The 17,871-nt window shown below is 39.4% G+C and overlaps 1 protein-coding gene across 2 annotated transcripts in view; it reads left to right on the top strand.

Moving 5' to 3' along the window:
- LOC140427843 (E3 ubiquitin-protein ligase DZIP3-like) overlaps positions 1–17,871 on the top strand; it is a 231,092-nt gene that overhangs the window by 66,695 nt on the left and 146,526 nt on the right. For both annotated transcript variants that reach the window (XM_072513611.1, XM_072513610.1), the window contains exons 6-11: positions 2,143–2,448; positions 7,226–7,876; positions 10,455–10,502; positions 13,589–13,686; positions 15,472–15,525; positions 16,587–16,654. In XM_072513611.1, the coding sequence (XP_072369712.1) occupies positions 2,143–2,448; positions 7,226–7,876; positions 10,455–10,502; positions 13,589–13,686; positions 15,472–15,525; positions 16,587–16,654 (1,225 nt within the window). The remainder of the gene's footprint in view (positions 1–2,142; positions 2,449–7,225; positions 7,877–10,454; positions 10,503–13,588; positions 13,687–15,471; positions 15,526–16,586; positions 16,655–17,871) is intronic.

Raw genomic sequence — 17,871 nt, forward strand, 5'->3', positions numbered from 1 at the left:
CCAAAATGTATTTTTATTATCCATATTAACTGTCTTCCTTATGATTAGGATCCTTTAACCTTTATGAAACTAAACATACCACCTCAGCATTGTGCAAAACTGAATTGCTCATTTTGTTCCACCATTGATCAGAACTGCCCCATTTCATGGTGGTTCAGCAGAAGTTAATTGGTGAACCAACCAAGTGATCCATTGCCATCTTGTCAGAAAATCAGTTTTTCAATTTGTTAGTTCCAGGAAGTAAACCAGATCCTCAGGCCTCATCAGAATAAATCATGGAAGCTGCCTGTGCCAATTAAATTTCACCTGTCAGGACCTGTAATACCTGATCAGGAATAAAAGATTACTCAAAAGAGTTGAGGAGTCACAAGCTGAAGTTGAAAGTGTTTCATTGGGAAGCAAGACAACACATAAACAGAATAGATATAGTGGTTATGTGACCCATGACAGGTCAGAAGGATTCATGATCTTGGATCGAAAGAGCAGAATGATCTGGTATCTGCCTCCAGCCATAATAATCTCTTGCTTGCCTTTTGGCTAATCAGGATGTTAAATTGAAGCAACAATCCCAAACAGCTTTCCTCCCTTCATCTGTGTTTGTTCTTTCTTGACCACCTGTTTATATATTTTATTTTTAGAGGTCGGTGGGTATCTCATGCCAATCATTTGTTCAATTACATCTTCCCATCCAATTGTCTAATTGTCACGGTACATGTTCTTAAAGTATATCACTCTAGCTCCTGGTCCATAAGGTTACACACTCTCATCTCTTGGAAGGACATCTGGTTAATTTCACCCAAACAAAATTGTTTAGTTAAATGGGAAAGAGTTCCATCTTATCAAGCCAAGTAATGCCTGCCAAAGGCCAGCTTCCATGTTGTGCCCTTGGTCGGCTAACAGGCTTCCTAATGAAAACGTAAATCAATCCTGACTGTTATTTTATGTCAACCTCCACTCTGGCATGCTGTTGAGGACTTTTTCTTCATGAGGGAGAAAGGGAGAGTGCTGTTTCTAAAATATTCAATTAACTTTGTAAGATTTTGTCGGTTCATTGAACAGCCATTTCTTACAGGCCTTACCAATTTGTCCCAAGGTAATTGCGGATGAGTGGGAGAGGATGGGCCAACAGCAGCCCATAACTTTATGAAGTCAGGAGGAGCACTCCTACTGATCACCAAATGCTAAAGATTTTCCATTATTTTTGGCCTGATTTGTTAGGCCTTCAGCAATCCCTTTAGGATCACTAGTTTAGTTTAGGCTGCTGAAGATTCAGAATGTATGTTGGAATTTGCGCATCACAAGTTCCAACAAGGGTACACACATTTGAAGCCTATTGTCATAGAGTCATAGTGTTTTACAGCACAGAAAAAAGGCCCTTTGGTACATCGTGTCTTGCAGGCTACCTTTAGAAATAAAAGGGCCCGACCAATTTAACAATCGTCCTAATTTCCATACAAATCAGACATTGACCTATGCATTGCTAAAATCGTTCACTGTGCCCACTTTGGTGCACTTTAGTGGGAAACATAACCATTGCCTAAAATTATTTGCTTCTCTTCCCAAAATATTTTAGTACTTCAATTGCAATAGGTTGGAATATATGAAACCTGTTTATATCTACATTGTTAGGTTATGTTCACCCAATAAAATAATTTATGAGAATCATTGACCACGGTCCCTTAATCAGTCGATCATATGCCTTTAAAATGTCCTCTCAAAAGTCATAGATAAAACTTATAATATGGATTAATTGAACAAAGGTGCAAATGGAAGGGGAATTTGGGGGGGGGGGGGGAGAGATTACATAATTTATACAGATAAAGTTCAGCACTGTCTCATTCTATTGTCTTATCTCCACAATATTGCTCCTTCATTTTATTGAAATTAGCGTGAAGAATCCTGATCAAATTCCCAGTCACTACATCCAAAGTAGAAAACTAAGTTCATTATTTGGTCAAAAATTGACAATTCAATACCTGTTTCCCAGATTTGTCCTGAGATATAGGGCTGATAATGTTTGGTGACTATCCTGCCTAATCAGGCCAAAATGTTGAGCATTTTTGGATATCTTCTTCGTCAGCACAATGGTTATTAAATAAATTATGCCAATTTACATATCACCCTTGGCTTTTTGTTGTTTAGGTGACAGCTGCTGTATGTTCTTCATTAAGAAATATGCCGATGTTTTTAAATATGTTTTGGAGGAATATGGCATGGAGCGCTTTGCGGAATACTTTGTGAAGTCAGGAATGCTGAAGGAATCGGAGAGCAATGATTTATGCAACTACAACTATAAGGAGGGAGCAGAGCGTTTTATGCACATCCTTTTCACCAAGAAAACCATTCTTTGTGTAGCAGATATGTGGTTTACATTAGTGGAACATCAGCATGACCTTCCTTATCTAGGACCATACATCAACAGTTTTCTGAAAGCATTTGATGAACAAAGTAATTATATTCTTTTGTTTATTCTTGCATGGTGGTGAGAGAATTTCCTCTGAATAAAAAAGTAAAATTGACCATGAAATGTACTGTAAAATTTATGCCTCTCCATATAACAACTGGGAATCATATGGAGAAAATATAAGATAACTTACTTTTCCCTGGTACTCCAGCAGATGGCACTGTATTTACTGTAGAGGAAAACAATTCAGTTAACTTTTGAGTTCAACTCTCTTTGCGCCCCTTCCTAATTCTTGACTCTGTGGCTTGACGTTGATAAGGCACAATGCACCTCCACCTCGGGGACCTAGCTTAACAAATCCCTGAGACTGAGAACCATGAAAATCAAAGGATGATCTGCCCCAACTTCTCAGGTGACTTATTGAGAAATATTTAGCTCACCCCAATACAAATGTTCAATTTTCCGCCACACAGCCCAAGATTATCAGTGGGCCTGGTGGAAGGAGGGACAGTGTACCATTTCCCCACCCCATTATCTGTCCACTGATTAAAACCTGGATCTGTGGACCTCCTTCCTCCACTCCCTCCTCTTCCTGTGTTCTCTTCTTCCCCTTTCCAATTTGCCCCGGCGCGGTTATCCCCCATCTCCCTCATGTAAATACTGGATTTTGACTCCCCAGGTGTAGTGTCGCAGGAAATCAATGACTTAATGAATAAATATTAAAATAAGGAAACTCATGTAGCAAACTCTCTCCTGTTAGGAAGATGGGGGATTTCTGACAAAGAAAAGAAACGGCAAAATAAAATGAGATTGAAACTTGCAAGGAATTGTTATACTTCAGTCGTTGACACAGCAACTCAAGGACACAGATTATTTCAGCTTCTTTATTTTGTTGGGCATGCCAGTCTGGTGATTGTACCAATTATATCATCTGAAAAGAGATAAAGGATGGGGTTACATTTTGAGCATAGAAAATACAATTTGCATTTATAAAGTGCCTATAACACAATAAAATGTTGCAGGAACTACCAAGATATACAAGAAAACATTTAGAATAAAAGCAGAAAATGCTGGGGATATGCTGCAAATTGGCAGCATCTATGGAAAAAACAGAGTTAACATTTCGGGTCGAATGCGTCAGGCTGCAGACTGACCTGAAGAATGAAGAGGAATAGTTTACCACAGTCACATGGGATGTTGTTTGTGAATTTGATAAGTGCGATTTGTGGCCCTTTATGCCAGATGTAGGCTCTTATCAAAGGATGAGGAGGGATTTCTTCTGTCAGGGTTGTCAATCTTTGGAATTCTCTTCCCCAGAAAGCAGTTGAAGCTGAATCTTTGATTATATTCAAAGTTGAGTGAGACAGAGTTTTGCTCAATGGGAGAGTTAATGGTTATGGGTGAGAGGCAGAGATATAGAGTTAAGGCCACAGTCAGTTCAACCACGATCTTATCGAATGGCAGAGCAGGCTTGATGTGCCAAGTGGCCCACCTCTGCTCCTATTTTGTATATTTCACAGCATTTTGAAGAAATTGCTTTTTCTCATGTTTAACTAATCAGCTGAACCTGGTAATTTTTAAGCGAGTTGGTGTTTTTAAAAAAAAATATCACCATATTTGTGAGAAACTGGTTAGCAACCTTTTGTTTATTTGAAAACATAGCACAGTGAGTCTGCAATGCAAGCACACTAGTGTGCCTGCAAATCAGTATCTCCTGCCAATGCTTTCAGCTGCTCATATGTTCCTAAAATGCTCATAAACCAGAGGAGGCCACTCTGCAATGCACTCTGACCTTGCATTCCCGTCACACTGTCTGAACCCTCACCCATCCCTGACTCTGCTGACATTGACACTCTCTCTATTCCTGAGACTTTGTGGTGTCCCTTTACAGTATTGCCTTATACCCGAAATGCCTCCCAATGCCAATTCTTCTATGTGTATAAGGTAGAAGTAAAGAGATAGAAATTAAATACGTAGTAAAGGAATAACTATTAATTAAGGCCGCTCAATTATAGTTTCATGAAATAATGTCCAGAGTCATGGAATTCAATCCCCATATTATTGGTAAAAATCTTGGGAAATTCCACTTTCATTGTATCATTAGTATAACAAAGACATTGCAATAAATTAATATAAGAGTTCCAAGGAATCCAACAAAGATTGCCACACAATGGCAATTTCAAGTGATGTAAAATGGCTTCCTGGAAGCTGTTTGATTTAAGCACATTCCAGTAAAATCGAGAGCTGACTCAGAAATTATGCTGCTTCTTTCTCATCAATGATATCTAAACATTTTGCATTAAGGGAAAATAGGTTCGCAAAGTCTGGTATTTCTGCACCGCCTTCATGACACTGATGGTGATAAAATAAGTAATATCAAGTTGCTAATTCCATATCATTTGCAATTACCATTGAAAAACATGATCACCTGCCAGATTAATATTACTGTGTTAGAAAGTGTAACCCAAGGAGCTGATATTATACTTCTAAAAGTAGACTTTCCAACTTTCTTTGGAACTTATCAAACCATTGTGCAGGCATGTGTGAATGTATTGGTTCATATCTTACTGACATGACTGGAATGTGTGCAGTGATACCTTGATTTTGGAGATAGATGTCTTTCTAGTGTATATACTTCGTATAACTTAATTGACACAGTTGGGACACATTGCATTGTGTAACCCTTGCAGTGTGGTTTCCGGTAGATTTGAGTTGTCACTCCAATCTGTCTTCGGCTTATGAGCTGGGGGCTTAAAATATGATCTAAAAACAGAAAATGCTGGGAATACTCAGCAGATCAGGCAGAATCGGTGGTAAGAAACAATGAACATTTCAGGTTGAATACCCTTCATTAGATAGTTGATACATTGATTTTAATTTTCCCAAATTCTCTAGATTCAGCGATGGTTCCATTAGATTGGAAAGTAGCAAATGGGAGGAAGACATAAAGCAGGAAACTACAGGCCAGTTAGCTTAACGTCTGACATAGCAAAAATGTTAGTTATTATTAAAGATGTTATAGCTGGGCACTTAGGAAAAGTTAATCAGACAGAGTCAACATAGTTTTGTGAAAGGGAAATTATGTTTAACCAATATATTGGAGTTCTTTGAAGAAAAAACATTTGCTGTGGATAAATGGGAACCAGTGGATGTATTATACTTAGGTTTCCAGAAGACATTTGATAAGGTGTCCATCAAAGGTTATTGTGGAAAATAAAAGTTCACAGTGTCAGAGGTAACATATTGACATGGTAGAAGATTGGCTAGCTAACAGGAAACAAAGAGTAGAAATAAATGGATAATTTCCTGGTTGGCCGGGTGTAACCATTGGTGGTCCACAGGGATCAATACTGGAGCCTCAGAATTTATATAAATGACTTGGATGACGGCACTGAAGGTATGGTTGCTAAATTTACTGATGCCACCAAGACAGGTAGGAAAGTAAGCTGTGAAGAGGACATGAGGAAGCTAAAAAGAGATAGAGATAGGTTTCGTGAGTAGGCAAAGATCTGGTGAAATTGTCCATTTTGGCAGGACGAATAATAAAGAAGCATATTATCTAAATGGTGAGAGATTGCAGAGCTTGAGATGCAGAGGGATCTGCGTGTCCTCGTGCATGAATCGCAAAATGCTGGTATGCAGGTACAACAAGTAATTAGGAAAGCTAATAGAATGTTATTGTATCTTGCAAGAGGAATTGAATACAAATCCGGGCGGTTATACTTAATTTATACCAGGCATTCATGAGACCATATCTGAAGTACAGTATTGATTGTCTTATTTAAGGAAGGACGTAAATGCATTGGAAGCAGTTCAGAAAAGGTTTACTAGATTAATACCAGGAATGGGCTGGTTGTCTTATGAGGAAGGGTTGGACAGGCTAGGCTTGAATCCATTGGAGTTTAGAAGAGTAAGAGACAACTTGATTGAAACATAAAAGATCCTGACAGGATGCATGTGGAAAGGACGTTTCCTTTTGGGGGAGAATCCAGAACTCGGGGTCACTAATAAAAAAGACGGGAATTAGGAGAATTTATTTCTCACGTGGTTGTGAGTCTTGGGGACTCTGCCTCAAAAGGCGGTGGAAGCAGAGTCTTTGATTATTTTTAAGGCAGAGAGAGTTAGATTCTTGATAAGCAAGGGATGAAAGGTGTTAGAATAGACAGGAACAAAAATGTGGGGCTGAGGTCACAGTCAAATTAGCCATGATCTTATTGACTGGTAGAGCAGGCTCTTGGAGTGGAGTGGCTAACGTCTGCTCCTTGTTCATGTGTTCAAATGTAACTCTTCTGATCAAGGGTCCTAGTAGCGCAGTGGTTAGCATTGTTGTTTCACAGTGCCAGGGTCCCAGGTTCGATTCCCGATGTGGATCACCACTGTGCGGAATCTGCACGTTCTTGTGTCTGCAAGGGTTTCCTCCGGGTGCTCCCATAAGTCCCGAAAGACGTGCTGTTTGGTAATTTGGACATTCTGAATTCTCCCTCCGTGTACCCAAACAGGCGCCAGAATGTGGCGATGAGGGGCTTTTCACAGTAACTTCATTGCAGTGTTAATGTAAGCCTACTTGTGACAATTAAGATTATTATTATTATCAACCTGAAAAGTTAACTGTTCCTTGCCAGAAAATGTTGCCTGACCTGTGTATTTCCAGGACGTTCAATTTTTATTTCCGTTGAATGCGGTATTTTCCTTTTTTTATATGGTCTAATGGTAAACAAGCTTGCTGCAACTCTTCCATTATACAACCTCGTTATAGAAGACATAATATGTGTGAGCTTTGGAATTTTCTATAATTTTTCCTTTTATCATATTTTTATTTAGCTGGACCCTTCTGCCCACAATTTGATCCTGAATTGCCGGTCAAGCCCCTATTAATAAAAAAGTGCTACGTTAATGTATATCGCCTACTTCACTTAATGCATGTGGAAGGCACAGAGGCTGTTCGGAGTATTTTTGATGCCCACATCTCACCAGAAGAATTAGAAGAAGAAATTACAAAGAATAAAGTCTTGATCAAGAATCGCTTAGAAGGAACAGATTTTAGCAACGTCAGAAAAAAATGGATGAATATTATTTATTCAACAGAGAAATCAAAAACTCTGCATTTTACATTGCCTTTGTTTCAGTTTCTTGCTGTGTTTATGAAGAAGTTTCCCCGTCCTAAAAAGGGCTGGACCGGGAGGCTTGCAAGATCTGACACTTCTCCAGGAGCATATTTGCGGCGGATTTGTGAGATGCGAGATTACCTTTTGAAAGACATTTTCCACACTGACCTATCTTATGAAAAGTTTGACAAAATGTGGAATGAAGCAGCAGAGATACTTGTTCACCTTGGAGTCAATGACAGGAGGCTCCAGGAACTTCGCTTGCAACCAATGAATGTTGTGTTCATTGACAGGAGATACATGGAACAATACTTTAACAAACCGCTGTCCCAGCTTTTGGAAGAACTTATTGCTAGACATCACAATGGTAATTTTTTAAGTTGATTAAATACCATAGATTATGCTCATTTGTTTTTCAGTAGAAGTGTTACTGCTGCCCATGGCAGATGTCCAGAATCTTTTACACCAGGCCTTCAAAATAGAGGAAGAGGACCAATATCTTTCTGTTTTATCTGAATTGTACCCATATAGAAACCAGCTGCTATCCTGCCTTTTCTGTTTAACTTTATTCCTATGTTTTTGCTTTGTTTTAAAAAATCTGATGCATTGAAAAAAAAATGCAGCAGCATCAAAAGTAAAATCATGGAATAGCAACAAAAGTCCTAAAAACTTCTTTAACAGTGCACATAAGTCACCTCCCTACAGCTCATTTGGTAAGCACATTGCCCAGTTGGCACACAGTCATGCAGATAAGAGAAGTCCCCTTGGGCTGTACTAAGTTAAGACATCTCCACTGAGCATTGGTAGAGCACTATATGTCTGCTTCGGGTCTCTGTGATGTGGAGGAGAAAATCAAGCAAATTTCCTGATCTCCGTAACCATCCAGTGACCCCGACAGAAAACATGGTCATCAGGTGATAACAGGATTGAACTTGGCTTGATGCCCCTTCTCAGTTGAATACAGTCTAGAGCGCAAATGACGATTGTCATTTGAGTAGAGCACTGGAGTGTAACTCATAATAGTGGGACTGTCACCTTCAGGAAGGGAAAGAAGTTAAAGAATTTAAACCTGTCTACGCAAGGAGATGTTGACACAAACCAGACTTTTCCCACTTAAAATCCATAAAGGATTAAACAGTAAAATGCTTGTCTGCAAGAAAGATATGAACTTGCACAGAAACTGAACAAATCCTTAAAATTTGACATTTATTTAGTTGATTCTCAGTTCTATCATGTTCTAAAATGCAAGTTTTACTTGGTTTTTTTAACTTTGCATTGACTCCTGCTGAAAGGTTTGCATGTGCAGAGTTGGAGGAGATAAATGAAGAATGGGTTATATAATTCAGTATGTGAATGAATGACCTGAAGAATGACCACTTGGGTGAGGTTCCAGAATGTGGTAGGCAGCTCATGGAGCTGTATCCCAGATATTGCTCTGTATTTCAGAATAAGTTAACAAGTTTGGACGGAGATCTAGAAAAAGACTGCATCAAATTGAAGGTGAAGGAGAGTGGCTTTGTGAACTGAGAAATAAAAGAACATTGGGAAATTGTTAGAATTTGTGAGTTTCTATCTTAATTGCTGGGTAGTAGTTGAAGAGGAGCAATGTTATGGCTAAATGGTGGGTAATCGTTTGAGATGGGAGGTCCCTGTTGATGGGGAAAGATAGAGAGGGAGGGCGCTCTTTAAACTGACTGGTGGCAGTGGGAGTTAGCTGGGCTTATGTTTCTCCCAAAGTGTATTGCTTCACAATTGCCTGCATTAAATTGTATCTGCAATATCTCTGCCTGGTTCACCAATTTTTCTATATCCTCCTGAAGTCCACTATTGTCATGCTCACTATTTTCTATGTTGCCAAGTTTGTATCATCCCCAAACTTTGAAAATATACATATACGACCAAATCTAGTTCATTTATACAATAAGCAACCATAGAATTCATACAGTGCAGAAGGAGGCCATTTGGCCTATTGAGTCTGCACCATCCCTCTGAAAGAGCATCCTAACTAGGCCCATTCCCCCACCCTATCAATGTAACCCCAAAACTCCCTAACCTGCACACTAAGGGGCAAGTTAGCATAGCCAATCCATCAAACCTGCACTTTTTTGGACTGTGGGAGGAAACCGGAGCAACCAGAGCAAACTCACACAGACACAGGAAGAAAGCAAACTCCACACAGTCACCCAAGGCCGGAATTGAACCTGGGTCCCTAGCGTTGTGAGGCAGCAGTGCTAACTACCGTGCCGCCCCTAATACCAGCCACGTGGTACCACTGCATCCTTCTCACCAGTCAGAAAATATCCATTCACCAGTATTCTCTGTCTCCTTTCCCTTAGACAAATTGCAACAATTGTTTTATTTAAAATATTGTTGATTAAGAAAGTTGGTATGTTGGCCCTGCTGCTGTGGTGGACTTTGTCACAGCTGTCAAAATGTGAGCAGAGGTTTTAAGAGTAGGTTGTTAGATGTGGATTGGCCTGAAGCCTCAGTGAGATGGAAGTTCTTTTAATAAAACTATATATTTTTTCAGCTTTGCCATCGCCAAACATCATTCAGACAGGAAAATGCCTCAAGGAAGAGCTATGTAATTGTAATAATGTTGAGTTAATACTGGCGGATGCATGTGCTCTACTGGGTGTCCTCTTGTTAGTACCTGGAATAGTTTTCCAGCTCGGGGAAGCAGCACAAACTGTGGAATTATTAAGTAAATAATGAATGAGGTGCTGCCGGACCCTAAGTAACTGTAAAGAGGATTGAGTGAATGTTCACTCTCATCTGACCGATTGCTTCCTTCATGCTTATAGTTTCTTGTAAAAGCTATATGTGGTCTAATGGCTGCTGGATTGTATGCAGTTTGATACTTGCTCAATGTAAGACTAATATTTGCACATTTCTGTTTTTTGCCTTATACTTCATGTGCAATAATGTTGTTTCTTTTTGTTCAGGTACCAGTTCAATTTGTGCTTGCTCATTGGCAGTAGATCTATGTGCAGGTAAGCCTTACAGCAGGCGATTGGTTATTTATGGAGAACTGATTTTTTTTTCTTCTAAATTATTCTGGCTAACCTTTCAAGTGATATTTCATCTATGTATTTGAATGTAGAGTGAATCTGATGAAACGACTTATTCGTGAAATTTCTCCAGACAATAATCCTGGCATAAATAGGAGATTGAAGAAATTTCATCCCACAATGGCTCTTTAATGTCTTTGTACAAAATCAAGAAAATATCAAAAATCCATATTATTGAAAGTTTTGTGCAGAAGCAGTTTTAGTTCAATCAACTTTACTCTCAGAATCGGCAATTACTTCACCTTCAACCAATCACAGAGCACAGAGCTTTTGGCTTCTGTTTGGCCCTTAGCCTGTCCCTTGAACTGATCAAATCCTAGAATTTTGTAACCAGAGATCAATCATATTTTAAGATATCCATGGTCAGAGTACAGCAGAAAAATGTATTTCCAGTGACAATTGAACAAATAATACTTATGTGACAAGCAGTTTTCCAGACATTTCTTCACTCCGAATCCAAATATAATAAACCTTTTTTTTTTAAAGTTCAGCGATTGCCACCATCTTATAGTCACAGCCAACACTTTTTGCTAGGCAGCATGATGTACTGTAGTGGGCCTTAACAACCCCATTTTTGGCTACACTCTTTCTTCAGACTTCACAGTTCTTGAGGTATTTAGGATACTGCATGTACACAGATGCTTCATTATGTCCTCTTCACTGGTTGTTTTGGAGCAACAAATATTGGTCAGTTTGATGTTTATATAAACCTCTAATATAGCAGTTTATCTATTGGGCATTTATATACAATACTTTGTAGTTATTGATCTGCTCGTTTTTGTAATAATGGAACAATTCATCTATTCACTATCTAGATATTAACAAAAACATTTGCCAATTTCTCACATTTCTGATTGATTCAAGTTAATTATACCACTATTGATGCATAATCACTGTTGTGGTTACCAGGAACCAATCTCTATGTCCCCAGTCTGACCAGGTTGCCCCAACCTAAAAGGTCCCACCAAGCCCAAGCCATGTAGCTTTGTCTCAACTCCCAAGTCTGGCATCCCAATCACCTATAGCCTAGGCACGTATCTGACACTAAGATCTTCAAGGCAGGTGAGAACAGGGAGAAAGTAAAGGAAAGATGTGTCAGAGAGTAGCAAATAATTCTGCAAAGAGTCGAGACGTAAAGTGTGAAAGGTATGCAGAAGATTTAAGAATGAGTGAGCTGGAGATATTGCATTAAGGGAATTATAGTAAAACACAGTGATGGCAGGAGAGAGTCGACTAAGCATGAGGTGGGAGGCAGAGCGGAAGATAATGAAGGGAATAGATATGATAAATGCGGGCAGGTTGTTTCCACTGGTCGGGGAAAGCAGAACTAGGGGGCATAGCCTCAAAATAAGGGGAGGTAGATTAAGGACGGAGTGTAGGAGGAACTTCTTCACCCAAAGGGTTGTGAATCTCTGGAATTCCTTGCCCAGTGAAGCAGTTGAGGCTCCTTCTTTAAACGTTTTTAAGAAAAAGATAGATGCCTTTCTAAAGAATAAAGGGATTCGGGGATATGGTGTTCGGGCCGGAGAGTGGAGCTGAGTCCACAAAGATCAGCCATGATCTCATTAAATGGCGGAGCAGGCTCGAGGGGCCAGATGGCCTACTCCTGTTCCTAGTTCTTATGTTCTTATAAACCGAATGGAGAGAGATTAAAAGAATTGGATTGGAAACTATGCTGAGGAACTTTTACAAAAAGAGAGGTATCTTTTTTCTGAGTGTCACTGAAGATCAGCTAGTTGCCATAAAAATGGATGCAAATTTTCCAAACCTACAGATTTTGTATTTGGGAAAATCTTCTATGCTCATAAAAGGTGAGAATGTGGAACATATTGCTGCATTCAATGATTGTGAGGATTGGTATGTGATGTGTTGGGTATGCCGGGTCTGCGAGGACTGCGTTTGCTGCAGCAGTGAGAGAGACAGGCTTCCAACACTTGAAGAAATGCAACTTGATTTTATTGATCTCTTAACTATCATACCTACTTTAACTGTGGGTTGACACTATGCTGACTTGACTGGAGACCTGAGGCCAACCTGACCAGACTATTTTACTACCACATGGTGTATGTTCTAGTTGCTGCTCCCAGACTCTGACTGTTTCAGAGGCTGGATCCCATGAGAGTGGGAAAACTAGTGCTCTCTGGCTTTATTGTGGTCGTGTCCTATCTGGTGATTGGCTGCTGTGTTCTGTGTGTTCACTGGTCATCCTGTGTGTGTCAATCACTGCCTGTCTGTGCACCATCATATACCTGTGTGTATATTATGACAGTATGGATACATTTTAAGGGGAAGCTAGGTAAGTACACAAGAGCAAAAAGAATAGGAAGATATATTGATAGGCTGAGATGAAGTAAGGTTGAAAGAGATGAAGTAAGGTTGAAAGAGGCTCATGTGGATTCAAAACACAAGCACGTAGAGCTAAATAGCCATTTATGTGCAGTAAAATTCAATGGAATTTTATTTATGGTAGAATATTTTTACATTGTGTAGAAGACAGAGGTTACCAATTTTTTTAGATGTGCAAAATTATGGTAATAGGATAAATATCTCTTTTATTCTGTGAAGTACTTGGCACAATTTTCAACAAAAAATAGTCTATGAACTATGGACAACCCTTAAACGATTTTGATCGGAATGGAGAAGGGATCCAGAATTATGATCACCATTGGTTCTTAATTCCTGCGAATAGTCATGTGGTCCATTGAATGCAGCAGCTGTGTGTCACAGCAAAGCTGTATATCGGTAAACAACATTACAAACAGTTACTTATTCTTTCATGGGATGTGGGCATCACTGGAAAGGTCAGCATTTGTTACCCAATCTAAAAGCTCTTGATGTACTACAGCATTCCCAATTATCGAGTCAGTTCTGGCTCTAGTTCCTATGATTTAACCTTAAATTGCATGAATTAGCATCTCAAATTAATATTCTGTCAAAGAGAGATGCCTATTTTGAATATGTTATGTACGTTTTAAAATATATATATAATCACGTCTCTTGCACTTCAGGGCAGCAAACTAAAAGGCTTAGCGAAAAAGTGGTTGATGCTAAAGAGGAGCTGAAGGGAAAGGAGACTTCAGACGATGAGTTTACAAAAACTGTTCCTGTACGTACTGACTTTCTGAATCCAATATAGAATCACATGCTCTTTGGTATCTCTTCATCTTTATGTCAATAACAAATATTGCATCACTGTTTGTGGACAGAAGTCCAGGGATACTTTGAACCAAATAATTACCTAACAGTGAACTGAATTAGAAGCAAGCTATACTGGCACTTGTGTTGAGTTCAGTGATACTCCGTATCCTTCCCATTTAGTTGTTCCTTAAAGGATTTCATGAAATGATTGCAATTAATTTTGAGAATATCCCCCCACCCCCCCTTTTCCGACTCAGGCAATTCCACAACCTTCCCCTTTTCAGGCCAAGGCGATTCTACAATCAGCATTGTAGATTGTACAATAATGGTCACTTCAGTGGCTGTTTTTCTGTTTTTCTTTTCATTCCTGAGATATGGACATGTCTGGAAAGACCAGCGTTTATTGCCCATCCCCGGTTACCCTTGAGGAGGTGATGGTGAGCTTTTTTCTAAAGCAACCGCAGCCTGGTTTGTATAGCCTCCCAAAGAACTCCAGAGTGCCTGAGTAAAATGGACTGTACCACTTTGGCAAATATACAAGTTAGAAGGTTCAATGTTCAGGTCATTTGGGGGATCACGGGAATTGGAGAGGGGGGCTTGTAGAAGACATGGATTTGGAGACACAGTTGAGAAAGGAAGTGCAGAGTGGTGATGGAACGGAGATGGGGTTGGTGCCAACCTTAGGTGAGTGTGAAAACAGCAGAGTATAGGAGGACGCGCCAGATGCCAATTTGTGGATAGTTACAATCTTTGAGCAGAAGAAATCCATGAACTCTTCATATTTTGTGTTGAACAAGAGGAAATAAAGGGTATAGGAAATGGTAAAAGATGGCATGGTCAGTGATGAGAAGTTAAAATTGAAGTGGCCACAAGAGATTAAACAAACCAACACCGTGCAAGCACTTTTGTAACTTATTGCACTATCAAAGTGGACTGTAGAGTGAACGTAACTATCGGTATACTTCTACCAATAACATTGTCACCATGATACTTACTGAATGCTGTTTAGCAACTTACAATTTGTGATAGGAGTTAACAACAGACTTCATGCAATACAACAAGCACTAATAGTATATTACCCCATTGTAGCGCATCTGCGCGCTTCAGTAGTTTAGCCATGCTGCATCATCACTTTTAATAATGAAAAGCAATCTAGATGGAGTTGTCGATCAGACAACCATTGCTTCCTACCTAGTTTTTTGTTTGTGTGCATTATGAAAAATTTAACCTTGTGTATCTGGAGAACCAGCCTCGTAACCCCAATATAGAGTTTAATCATTTTCTCTCAAATCCGACAGGGTAGAACTATGTATACATTACTCTTGGAATAATTTTAACTTGCAGAACCACATGAAAAAAAATTCAACAGTTTTTTGGTGTCATTGGAGATTATAAAAATACATATTACAAACATTGGATTTCAACTTTTGCACTTGCCTTTTTATCACCACACACTTCCCATTTTGCAAGACTGAGACTGTAACTATGGCTATCATTCCAGCAGGGGGTACATTTGCTGCTTGCCATGAAAAAATGGTTTCATTTTCCTTCATGCACACAGCGATCCATCTGAAAACTAGCAGAATAACGACTAGACTAACTATAATTTTGGAATTTGGATTAAAGGCTGCTGCAAAATTCAGGTCCGGATGCCTCATTCTGAAGTGAGCATTTAGTCACTATACTATAGGCTTTAAAAAAAAAAAATCTCAGTAGATAAAAAGCATTTTTTCCATTCATTTTGTGCAAACAGGCAACAGGAGACACAAAATCAAAGAAAAGACGGAAGAAGTCAAGAGGTAAAAAGGTATGTTTTTGCAATGTTTTGATACATTATTGTACACAATTTGAATTTAATGCTACGCTGTCCCTGAATAATCATAAGTGTGTTAGCATTACCTTTTTCATTTCCAACAGCTTGATTTGTTTGTAGTGAAAAATCATCCCTGGTCATTTGTAAGATCAATTTATTGTCTATTTGTTTGATATAGTCTGACCATCTCCCTGTGCCTATTTGCAGCTTTACATATTCATTACATTACACCATTGTCATCGGTTGGAGTCCTGATTTTGGTAGCCATGATGTAAAGGGGTCAGCACAGCTATTCTTGCAGGAGTGGCAAACCGCTTCAAGAAGTGGTTATCCCAGGCCCCAATGAAAAAAGCAGTGATATCAATGGCAAATATAAACATTGATGCACCGGTCTGTGGGCAAGTAAAAATATCTTCTGGTCCACTGACCTTTCCCAGCCATCCGAGAGGTCACCGGATGCAAACAGCTATCAAGAAATACACCTCAAGATTTAGTAGTCAATTATCCTAAAGGTGTGTGGTAATTTACTATTGTCCATTTATAGAATACATGGCTTAAACTTTAACATACTCAGTTAATAGGATAAATTACATCCTTTACTGGTTAAGAATTTAATTCACATCTCTTAAAGGTGAAGGTGAGTAATGAATGCTCACATTAATCAACTTAGTCTCTTGTTCAATTTTGGAGGATTCCAGATCATATATGCTATTCCCAAACCTGCAGATAACCCTCTAACTCTATTACCATCTCCTGGAGCACTAAATTATGGAATGCCCCTATTTGAAAAGCATTGCTATTTAGCGTCAGTGTAAGATCTAGTGCTCTCTCAAAGATTTATATGGTCACAATTATACCATTCAATCCTGTATCTTCAGTCTGCTTTGACTGGACGGTCTTTGAGTCCTATAAAAGATTTAAGATTAATGTGAAGAAGATCCTGACCTAATTGTACCCCTGTTACTCATAGAAGAATTTATATTTATGTACCAGCAATGTTCTATCTATCTATCTAAATTTAAATGCCATTAAAAGTAATAATTCTGTGAATACAGGGTAAAAAGACAGAATCTGCTACCCTGACACACACTCACGAAGCTGAAATACTCAAAGAATTAAAAAGGTAAGAGTCCTTTATTGTAGCGTAATATTTCACAATGTTTTTCATGCAAATTCAATAAACATCCTATATAGGTAATTTTTTCAAAATATATTTGTGGTGATTGTCCCTTTTTGCGGCTGCTTTGGCGATTTTGGCCACAGCTGGCTGCAGGTTCCCACTCAAACTGGAAAAAGGTTCCATTCTGTGTACTCTGCAGCTCTTATGCACCTTTTTCAGCGTTTTCCATGGCCAGCACGCTCTCCATTGCTCATTTAATATTTATGTCGACCGCTGCAATCAATATGTGTTGAATAGCACTGTTTACACCACAGACTAACCTTTCCCGTAACATGTCATTTAGGGAGGCTCCAAAATCTCTCAATTCCAATAATTACTTCAGTTCGGCAATGTAAGTCGCGATTGCTTTGCTTGGGTTCTCACCCTCAAATTAAATTTGAATCTCGAGTAGTGATCGCTGAGGTTGCAATTCAGCCTTCACTAAATCCACAAGCTCACTAAATGATTTGGAGTCGGACGCGCATGGGGCTGAAAGACTGCAAAGGACGTTATAGGTCTGACCTCTTCAAACACTTGGGAGAATTGTTTTGCGTTTCGCCTCCTCCCCTATTTGAAAAGCAGTGAGAAACATGACCAGTTAGCCCGTCTTCTGGTGGTATTGGAGGAGTACACCAAGAGAACCCCTGCTCTTTATCACAAAAGCTGTTTGAGATATTATAAACCCATCTGGATAAATAGACAGATAGGGCTTCAACTTAAATCTGTTCCAAAATAAGGCACCTCAGAGACAGTGCAGCACTTATTCGATTTTGCATAGGAATGTCAGTCTAGACTCCGTAATCAAAAGAGAGTGAAGTTTCAACCCATAACCTTTTGATTCGGGTGAGAATATGACCACTGACCGTTACTGATAGCTGAAGTTCCCACAAAGTGGCACTGTTGGGAAAGACAGTGGACAGAATTTAATACCCCCACCCCCAGGTGAGTTTGGAGGTAGGTTGGCCATGCGATTAGGTGGAAGGGTGCTGGTGGAGATCCTGCCATTTTTCTGCCTCCCTCCATTTACACTTGGGCAGGAAGACTTGTGGGTGGCATTCCCACCTGGACGCCAATTGAGGCTTTAAGTGGGCAATTAATATCCACTTAAAGGCCTCATGGCACGGTTACTATTATTCAACCAGTAGTGGATGGGGCATCACACGATTACTATTATTCAACCA

This window comes from Scyliorhinus torazame, chromosome 8 (assembly GCF_047496885.1).
Source record: "Scyliorhinus torazame isolate Kashiwa2021f chromosome 8, sScyTor2.1, whole genome shotgun sequence".
In the NCBI taxonomy this organism is placed as follows: domain Eukaryota; kingdom Metazoa; phylum Chordata; class Chondrichthyes; order Carcharhiniformes; family Scyliorhinidae; genus Scyliorhinus; species Scyliorhinus torazame.